Raw genomic sequence first — 10,705 nt, forward strand, 5'->3', positions numbered from 1 at the left:
AAATATTTTTTAAAAAAGATTTATGAGGGACAGCATGAACAAGGGAGAGGGTCAGAGGGAGGAGGAGAAGCAGACTCCCCGCTAAGCAGGGAACAGGACTGTGGGACCTGAACTGAAGGCAGACGCTTCACTGACTGAGCTACCCAGTTACCTGTAAAATGTTTCTTGATGTAGTATTCCAAGAGTTCTTAAGCATGAAATCTAAGGCCTTGTCCATAAAAGAAAAAATTGGATTTTATCAAAATTGAAGTCTTTTGCTCTGTGCAAGACACTGTCAAGACCACCCAGCTGATATCAGGAGGTTTTAAACAGAGGTGTGGGAGAGCAGTGGCTAAAAGGAGATATGCTTGTGTTGGGAGGGAGGATTGATTTTGGTCTTGGAAGAACCATTCTGCCTAGTATTTATCATGTGGTGGAAACTACTCAACTTGAAATTATGCAGATTTGGTTTTGAAATCCGGCCCTGGCTCAATGTAACTCTGTAGCCATGGCCAGTTTGGAACAACGTGGTGTATTAATAAATTCTGTGTATTTGTAAACCAAGGATGACTCTGTCTTTCTTGTTTGCCCTACTGGGCTCTTTCCTGAGGATCAGATGAGACCATGTATGTAAAAACATATTAAAGAATATAACACTAATACAAGGTGAGAGAGGGACTATTACAGTATTTCCACCTGCTTCTCTATACTGAGATGATCCTGTAACATTGTGTGAGAGAAAGATTTAAACAGTATGACCTCCTGTGTATTTATATGGCAAATAAAAAAGACATTTTATTGTTATAATTATGTGATGAGTAGACTCGAAGACTGAAAACCCAAGAGCCAATGAAGGGGTGAGTTTTGGACACCATCATGGGATAATAGAAGGGGGTGGGGTTTCTAATAGGATGGACACGGAGTGGGGTCAGAGAAGGTCCCACAGTATTGTTCAAGCTCCTCTGCGTTTCTCTTTGTGTCTGCCCTGGAGGACCCCACCGCTTTGATGAATGTGGAGTGATTTAGAACACATCCACTTTATAGTGTGTGGAGAGGAAGCAAGCTCAGGCCGACCCTGCAGCTGGCTGATGGGAAAAGAAGTGCATCTCCAGGCTGTATTCTTGACCATGCAGAATTTATTGAGAAAGAAAAGAGTGTTGAGAGATGGGGTAAGGGAAGAAAGATGACAGAGAAGAATGGGCATGGATAGGAGAGGGAAGGTGAGGTATTTGAACATCCTGACACTCAGGCAGAGGCAGAAATGATTAGTTATTGGCTGGGAAAGAAACGAAATATAAATCGAGCCCTGTACGATGATGGAGAATTTTTGCTGCCTGAGTCAGGGCAGGAAGCGAGGGCACAGGCTTCTAGAGCTTGTTGCAAAAAGATTGGTTCCGACAGCATATAATTTGCATCCTGGTTCCATGGGAGAAGAGGTTCATAGACGGGCACATGTTCTCACACCCCTGAACCATGAACTGGAGTTTTCCACCTGAAAGCAGCAGAGACAGACTGTAGTGAGCAGCAGGCTTCCTCCTCTGACCTTTGCCTTCATCCGTGGTCCCCAGTGTCTCCATGAAGGCATGACCAAGTCCTCCAGCTTGTGTATTCTTCCTCCCCCACCCCTTCTGCCTGTCTTTTCTGTGCCCTTCCCCACATCTGCTGCCCCCAGCCTCTACTGAGGGGCTAGACAAACCACAAGGGAAGTCAGACAGTGTGGTTCACAGGATGGCAGTAACCAAGATCCTTTATTTGGGGATGAGGAGTGAGTATAATAAGGGTAGAGGGTATGGGAATAAAGCAGAACAGGTCTGGCAACCTATGAACACTGACTGATAGACAATTGTTTATTCATTTATTCAGTATTTGCTAAATGCCTACCATGTACTAAACATTGTGCTAAGTGCTAGGAACATATAGCCATGAACAAGACAGACACGGTCCTGAGCTTATGGTCAATGTCTCAACATCTCAAGGTGCAACTCCTCCATTTCTTTTGTAGGAAGAGACCACCAGTCTCCCTGTCTCCTTTTAAGACAACATGGGCCTGTTGGGAAGGGCCCTTCCCTCCCCATCAGCAGCTAGAATTGTACTCTTAATTCAGGATAAGGTTCTCCTGAGTCTTCAAGTTTCTGGGGAAGCACAGCTTGACCCCTCCTCTGGCTCCCGCCACCCCAGCTGCTCTCAAGAGTACTCAGTTGATGTGTTTCTCTGGCAGAGACTGTATTATGAAGTCCCCACGTACCTTCAAAGATCTTCTTTAACATGCACTGCTGGGAATTCTGAGTGGAGCAGACTCCCTCCCCACGAAGACATTTTCCTTGATCATTCATATATGAACATGTGTGGCAATTTAATATTGGGCCTGCAAATTTAAGATAAGCCTGATGAAATTTCCCGATGGACCAGGCATAGAGCCATGAGTCCCAGGGAGAGGGATGGTAGGCAGTAAGTAGCCTGGATACTACATATCTTTTTATAGTTCTTGTTGGCATGTGAGGGCCCTGCATCTGATAGAGCATAGTTTCTCCTCTAGACCAGAGGAAATTCCTTCATTCTTACTACTTTGTCTATAAATTTCATTGTTGAAGAATCCCAGATTTCTCTCTACAATACTGGTGTTTACTCCAATTCATATCTCCACTGGCTCTGCCATGTATAACTCCATAGGAGCAAAATAGACCTTTAATCACATGATTGGCTCCCCTTTTTACTTTCCCATCATACTGTCACCCACAAGGCACACTTAGAGTAAGAACTGACTGATTAATAAGCTATGTTAGAGGGCCTGGGTGTTATGAGCCTGGGTGGCTCAGTTGGTTGAGCGGCTGCCCCTGGCTCAGGTCATGATCCCAGGGTTCTGGGATCGAGCCCCACATAGGGCTCCCTGCTTAGCGGACAGCCTGATTCTCCCTCTCCCTCTGCCTGCCGCTCTGCCTACTTATACTCTATCTCTTTGTCAAATAAATGAATAGAATCTTAAAAAGAGAGGCTATATTAGAATGCTCTAATATTGCAAATTCTGTAGAGTGATCATTCTCCATTTTCAAGTTGACCTTCAACAATGTCAATTTGTCGGGGTGCCTCGGTGGCTCAGTAGGTTGAGCATCTACCTTTGGCCCAGGTCATGATCCCAGAGTCCTGGGATCGAGCCCCGCATCAGGGTCTCTGCTCTGTGTGTAGCTTGCTTCTCCCCCGCCCAACCCCCCTTGTGTTCCCTCTCTTCCTGTCTCTCTGTCAGATAAATAAATAAAATCTTTATTAGAAACAGAACAATGTCAATTTGTCACAAAGGGCATTCTTTTTGAAATGCTTCCATTTGCCCCTTTTACTATGTCCATTGCCAGTTCTCTACTTAAGGAAGGATAAAGAAATAGGTAAGATGTGGGCTTTGGAGTCAGACCAACTTAACTTTGAATCCAAGGATTGCTACTTTCTAGCTATGTGATGTTAGCCCCACTTCTCTCATCTGAAGTTGTGCAATGGAAGGAACTATGAAGTGCTTATGTCTGGTAATATCTTGAGGGGTCAAACTCTGGATCTTGCTTTCCTTTCTTGAACAACTTTTTTTTTAAAAAGATTATATTTATTTTATTTGACAGAGATCACAAGCAGGCAGAGGCAGGCAGAGAGAGAGGAAGGGAAAGCAGGCTCCCTACCAAGCAGAGAGCCCGACGCGGGGCTTGATCCAGGACCCTGGGATCACAACCCGAGCCAAAGGCAGAGGCCTTAACCCACTGAGCCACCGAGGCGCCCCTGAACAACCTCTTTTTAGTAAGAGCCAAAGAATTGCAGTTGTGGTGGGAACCTTTTTACGAATCTAACAGATGAGTGTGTGTTCATGCTTTATTTTCTTTGTTCAAATAAAATTGGAGCCACCAGCTCCAGGGCTAGTCATCTCTTCCCAGAGTTTTTGAGGCATTCTAACATAGTTTGTTGAGGCAGATTAACGTGAAGCTCATGAAGGTGAGTGTCCCATGAGCCCCTTCCAAGGGAGCAGTGGGCATTTGTATCCATAATTTCTTATGTAGGGTGAAGTTGGAGGGACTGCTGGCATTTTGTATTTGTGTCATTTTATTTTTTTAAAGGGCCCTCAAAATTGTTTCACTTTCAGGGCTCCACAAAACCTATATCCTGCCTCCTGGTATTATTGTAAAGAGATGTAATGAGTGTTTTTGAGAGAGCCATCTGTGAAGTGTTTGTGAGCTAGTCTTCTATATGCTCTCCTTAAAGTTGGGTGTCTTGATGTGTTGCCTGTTTTTCTCCTGAAGTCAAGGACAAGAACCCATCCAGATATACTTCACCCAAAAATGTGCCTCACCTGAAAATGTGCTTGATGGTGGAATGCCTGAAGGCTGGTCACCCAGTGGTTTTTCACCTGAAACTTGCTCACTTGAAGCCTGCTCACCTGAAGGTTGTTCACTTGAAGCCTGTTCACCAGAAGGCTTCTCACTGGAAGCTTGTTCACCTGAAGGCTTTTCAGTTGAAACCTGTTCACCTAAAGCCTGTTCACCTGAAGGTTTTTCACCAGAAGGCTGTTCACTGGAAGGCTTTTCACCTGAAGACTGTTCGCCAGAAGGCTGTTCAACTGAAGGCTTTTCACCTGAAGACTGTTCAACTGAAGGTTCACCAGAAGTGTGCTCTCCTGAAGCACGCTCACCTGAAGTGTGTTCACCCGTAGCATGCTCACCTGAAGTGTGTTCACCTGAAGCGTGTTCACCTGAAGTGTGTTCACTCGAAGTGTGCTCACTGGAAGCATGTTCAGCTGAAGTGTGCTCACCTGAAGAATGCTCACTTAAAGTGCTCTCGCCTGCAGAAGTCTCATATAAAGCCTCACCATCTGAAGGGTTTCCAAGTGAAATGTACTCACCTGAGAATTGCTGAACTGAAGCTTGATGATCCATAGAGCCAGGAGGCTCATCAGGCTGACCTGATGCTCCTGGGGTGGAGAAGAAACAGAAGAGAGATAGTGAAGGCGAGAGAAAGAATGGGATAAGGATTGCTTTGCTTATGCAATAAAGCTAAAGTGGGATTCCTGGGTTTCCTGTAGGCCTGGTCAGGGATCTGAAGATATTGCAGATGTTGGAGGAAATCAACTAATTAACTCGAAAAGACTGTGAAGGACAGAGGCGTTAATGAAACACGCAGAGACTGCCTCTGGCACGTAAAGGAAGAATTTTAAGATCTATGTTATTTTTTTCTTAAGATTTTATTTATTTGTCAGATTGAGAGAGAGAGAGAATGAAAGCACCCAAGCAGGGAGAGCAGCAGGCAGAGGGAGAAGCAGGCTCTCCGCTGAGCAGGGAAGGGACTCAGTCCCAGCACCCCAGGATCATGACATGAGCCAAAGACAGACACTTAACCGACTGAGCCACCCAGGCATCACTGAGATCCACATTATTAATAAATGTACAGGGGGTTCCCCTAGCCCATGAACCAAAGGCACCCAAAGGGAAAATCGTGTGCCTCCCTGACAAAGACAGCATCAGGAAATCAATGTGCCATCAATCACATTATCAGAAGTCTACCACCAGCCCTCCCTCCAGTTTCTCTCTGGGTGAAAGGCAGGAAGGTTGAAAATATAAAAGGGAAAGAGAAAGCAACTCGGTTCAATAGCTAAGTAATTCTAGCTGAAATTGAAGATAGAAGATTTTACCCTTTGAACAGGATAAATTTTAAACCAGAGATGACAAATATCTAATGAACTCATAAAAATGACCAGATAGGATTTAAGACATTTTTATTTGGCAAATTCAAGTTCTTTCTTACACTCGGTCCCTAATCCATGCAGGTTGGAGACTCAAAGATGGGATCAATTTTTAAGATAAAAAACATTATTTGCTTATTTATTTCTGAATTGAGATTCCTTGTGATGTACCATTTATACCCACTTCATGTAGTTGCATGGGTTTTCAGTAAGATAAACTGTAAAGTGCCCAGTTCATTGCTTAAGTGTTCAATTAATTTAATTTTTCTCTCCTCCCCACTTTACACTAGGACTTAAAAACAAAAAACAAAAAAAAAAAAAACCTCTTAGCCGGTCATTCTCTTTTGGCCAGTCCCTTCTACTTTTAATCTATCTCACCAATGACTACTAGACAAATATTCTTTAGGTAGTACTTTTAATTTTATTGAATGTAGCACCAAACTATTTGATTACTGTGTGCTTAGACTGAGTAATTCAGAGGAGGGTGGGTGGACTATAAAAGGACTGAGTTATTAATCCTAGCCAAAATCTGAGAGGAATGACAAGATTTCTTGAGTACAAGGTAGCCTAGGGCTCCAAATTACCCTTATCTCTGTAAGAGTCCTACAATAGATTCATGTGTTCTGGATGATTCACAGTCCTTATAATCTACGACTTTCTGAAAGACTGGGATTAGAATATGTTGATAAAGGAAAGGTAAGATTTGGAAAGTCTTTGGGGAGGTTTTTATTTTTAAAAGTTGTTATTGAATATTATCTGCTTGGCTGTTTAACAATTAACAGGAGTTTTAATAAAGAAATTTCTGATGTAGAAAGGAGGCTTGAAAAAACACGCTCATTTCTTAGTCATTCTTAAAGTTGATGAGTCACCGCTTTGCCATGTGGCTGGCATATACTACATCTGGTAGCTATATGTATCTATATTTCTTTTTTTTTTTTTTTTTAAAGATTTTATTTCTTTATTTGACAGAGAGATCACAAGCAGGCAGAGAGGCAGGCAGAGAGAGAGGAGGAAGCAGGCTCCCTGCTGAGCAGAGAGCCCGATGCGGGGCTCGATCCCAGGACTCCGAGATCATGACCTGAGCCGAAGGCAGCGGCTTAACCCACTGAGCCACCCAGGCGCCCTGTATCTATATTTCTGAATCAACTTTGAAAGTCTAAGAGAGCAAAAAACAAAATCTCAGACAACCAACATTACGGAAAACACTTTGTCATTTAGCCAACAGTTCAGATTTCATGGCCTCTCTTTTCTCCTGTAGGAAAAATGAGGGAACACAACCTATGAATGAGGACCCTGAAAGAGGAAATACAGACAACTGGATGGATAGAACATGGCCATGACAGAGAGGCTTGTAAGGTCTCTGGCCCATAGCCCTGCTATGTTCTGAGATGGCTTTCTGGGTATATCACATTCCCATCTCCTTACATCTTTCCTTGCTACATTAACTACACAAGGATCCCTTGCACTCCGTTCATTGGGACAAACATTCATTGTACTTTCACAGAACCCTTAGACCTGTTTTCTCATCTCACAGAGCATCAGGTACAAAAGATGAGTGATTGAAAGAAGTAGTAGGAATGAGACTGTGCGCAACCAGTGGGCTTCTCTGATGGCAAAGCCATTACTAGGAGGAATCAACTGGCTTGGGAGCTCTCAGAGTTGAACTGGTTTAGCTATTCTTGATTCTGAGTCAGATTGATTTAGATAACTAATATTCTGGTCTTCCTTCTTCAAGGGCTAAAAGATGTGAAAGAAGTTTCCCAGAGCCAAGATAGGGGACTCACCTCTGGCACATCCAATCAGATAAAGACTCATTAGTAAGAGAAACTTCTTCATCTGGATTTTGGGAAAGAGGAGACTCCGGCGTAGAGCACCCAAGAGTTGTGAAGGAAAACTGTGAGCAGAAGCTCCCAATGCTAAGTTACAACTTCTGGGAATTCTAGAACCTCAGAGACCACCCATGTGCCTCACAATGGGTTGAGCTCTGAGGTTCTCATGCAAGCTGTTCAGGCAGGATGGCTTTCTAACAACTCAGGGCAAATGATGCCAGTGAAGGCTAATTTGCCATGTATAACATGGTGTACTGGGGCTCTTTGCCCTATCTTAAAAAAAAAAATCTATTACCAAAATAACATTCTTTTTGTAATAAATTTTTAAAGCTATTCTCTTTTTGAAATGTTCTTGACAGTGAGCTGTGATTGCCTGATTATTTTGTGTTCGGCTCTTTGAATCAGCACACCCCCCACCTCCTGGTTTGTTTGGTTTGGCTTTGGTTTTGTTGTTCTTTGTTTTTTGTTTTTGTTTTTTTTAAAGATTTTATTTATTTGACAGAGAGAGAGATCACAAGTAGGTAGAGAGTCAGGCAGAGAGAGAGGGGGAAGCAGGCTCTCTGCTCAGCAGGGATGCTGAGGCAGATGCGGGGCTCGATCCCAGGACCCTGAGATCATGAATCCCAGGACCCTGAAATCATGACCGGAGCTAAAGGCAGCGGCTTAATCCACTGAGCCACCCGGGCGCCTCTTTTTTTTTGGGGGGGGGGGGCCTGTAAACTAGTCTCTCTTGACATGATCACCTGAAAGCTGGTTGTGTTTGGCTTCAGACTGGATTTAGCCAGTGGAAGATTAGAGGGGGAAACACACACACACAGATTGAGATCAAAATACTTATTCTATATTTATTCTTCTTCCTTTCCTGCCATGGTTTTGATACCGGTTGGGTCTTGACATGACAAAGCTGCTCTTGGGTGTCCTATCTTTTATGGCTCCTGCTCTCAACCAGGCTATGGTAACGTATTGGTTTTGACAGGAAACAAGTGGCAAATACACGGTATGGGCCCAGAAAAGGGATCAACAAGGAGTTGTTGAAAGCTGTGCCTTGAGTTATAATTTCTCTCAAGGGGGTAGACTGTGGATGCAGCGAGGCATCCACCTGGTAGAAAGCTAGAACTGTTGGGGGTTGGGTGGCAGAGAGCTCTTGGCCCTCACCTCCTACTTCTTCCCTGCCCACCTCCGCTGGATCACTTCGTTATATGTAGTACTGAATGCTGGATCCGGTACAGATGCATTTATCACTCTTACAATTATGGGTTTAATATTTGTCTCTTCCATTGGTCTCTAAGCTCCTTGAAAGCTGGATCCCTCCCTGTCTGTCTCTTTTTCTTTTCCCCTGTCTGTCTTGATCTAAAGTACCCCCACTACCTAGTAGCAGTTTTGCCACATAATACATACTTAACAAGTGCTTTGTGAATGGAGGAATGGATGAGTTGCCTTTTTTGGACCCCTCTCTGCCTCACAGAGGAAAGTTTATAGAAAGCTCTAAGACTGGTATGACCAAAGACTGTGGGTTAGCTGGAAAAAGTGGGATCAGCAGGGGTCAAAAGTGGCAGAGGGAGGCCTACCCTACTTGGCTTGTGTAGGAGGACAAAACTAGGATTTGTGGGTTTGAGGCTGGGTTGCTGGGGAGTGGAGAAATGCATGAAGGAGCAAGTTGTTGATAATTTTTTCTCCATGTGGAGAGTCTGGAGAAACAGCTGGGGATCATACTGAGTCAGACTTTTGTTGATAGAAGCAGTGGAAATTCATGGAAAGGGAGAGGCACTAGTTTAACACCCACCAGTTGTCTAAAGTTTGGCAGCACGCTTTTATGCAGTTCTCAGAACTTTCTGGAATATTGCTGCCTCATCCCTACCTAGGAGTCACAGTATTGAAAGTTAGGACCTAAAGCCTGAATGGTCTTTGTTGGGGTCCGCTATCAAAGGAACGAGACTGAGACAAAGTGAAAGTTATGCAAAGCCTTATTCTATGCCAAGCATTAGAAGTCAGACTGACTGGCCAGGGCTGCCTCCGAAGAGAGCGACCCCCTCCCGATCTCACAGGCTGGTTTTATAGGACATAACCGCAGACCCAAGGTACGTGGCTTCTATTGTTAAGGCGTTTACTCCCAGAATCGATACCCGGAACCATACCAGGAACTACTGGGGCATTTATTCCCAGAATGAAGTCCGTGGATGTAAACAACAATATGGCTACCTAGGCAATATGGAGTTGCTCTGGCTAAGCAGGCCCTAATAGTTAAACAGGTTTTAACATTAAATTGGCCCTAACAGTCTTCCCTTAAACCTCAGCCTCCAACTTTTTCTTCCCTCTTTTTCTTAAAGTTAGCATTATGGGACTGTATCCTAATCCCACCCAGGCTGGCTTTCCTTAAGCTCTGTTTTGGAAACTTTCTCCCTGTGTCCCGTGGTCTGGCACTTTGGAGTCAAACCTGTGAGGATCTGAGCACACTGTATAAAAAAACATGGAGTGGGATGCCTGGGTGGCTCAGTTGGTTGGGCAGCTGCCTTCGGCTTGGGTCATGAAACCGGCGTCCTGGGATCGGGTCCCGCATTGGGCTCCTTGCTCGGCAGGGAGCCTGCTTCTCCCTCTGCCTCTGCCTGCCATTCTGTCTGCCTGTGCTCGCTCTCTCTCCCTCTTTCTCTCTGACAAGTAAATAAAAATAAAATCTTTAAAAAAAAAAAATGGAGTAATGGAGAATTTGCTGTGGGACCAGAAGTGTTCGGGAGCTAAGATGTCCAGAGGCGTTCCAGTCCCTGTGTCCTTCCTCTGCCCATCTCTGCCATCCCAGATGAGGGAAAGCTCCGGTTTCTAATGGCCTGAAGCGAAGCGAAGAACCCAGTAGTAGGTCAGCCCTGGTAAAAAAAAAAAAAAAAAAAAAAAAAGATGCAGCCTGGTTTAAAAAGATGAGCTGAGCCAAATGGTCTTCTTCCAAGGGCTCACCTGTAGTGGGAACACAGAAAGAGAGGCAAGTAGGCTCCCTAGGAATAGTCTTATGTATGGAGAGCTAAAAACCTCTCGCTTGACCTGCTTTTTTGAATGGTGGTGACTTAACCCGTGATGTGCTGGGAGCTGTCTTGAACTGACTGATGAGAGCTGATGGGTCAAGTTTCAGGAATTCCATAAGCTGGTTGTTGAACACAGATATTATTAAAATTAATGTATAAAAGACATTATGTTAGAAACA

At 44.2% G+C, this 10,705-nt stretch overlaps 1 protein-coding gene across 2 annotated transcripts; it reads right to left on the bottom strand.

Annotated features, from left to right (window-relative positions):
* Positions 1-1,103: 1,103 nt before the first annotated feature.
* Positions 1,104-7,620, bottom strand: ACRV1 (acrosomal vesicle protein 1). Of its 2 annotated transcripts, none has more exons than XM_047747360.1 (4): positions 7,471-7,620; positions 4,388-4,918; positions 2,225-2,344; positions 1,104-1,471 (listed from the first exon to the last, which is right to left on the bottom strand). In XM_047747360.1, exons 1-4 carry the CDS (start codon positions 7,520-7,522, stop codon positions 1,347-1,349), a joined length of 828 nt encoding a protein of 275 aa, XP_047603316.1. In that variant the 5' UTR covers positions 7,523-7,620; the 3' UTR covers positions 1,104-1,346. The 2 variants fall into 2 exon arrangements, with proteins under 2 accessions (XP_047603316.1, XP_047603315.1); XM_047747359.1 differs by having other exon boundaries at positions 4,301-4,918.
* Between the last annotated feature and the right edge of the window lie 3,085 nt (positions 7,621-10,705).

Source organism: Lutra lutra, chromosome 10, assembly GCF_902655055.1.
Source record: "Lutra lutra chromosome 10, mLutLut1.2, whole genome shotgun sequence".
Lineage (NCBI taxonomy): Eukaryota > Metazoa > Chordata > Mammalia > Carnivora > Mustelidae > Lutra > Lutra lutra.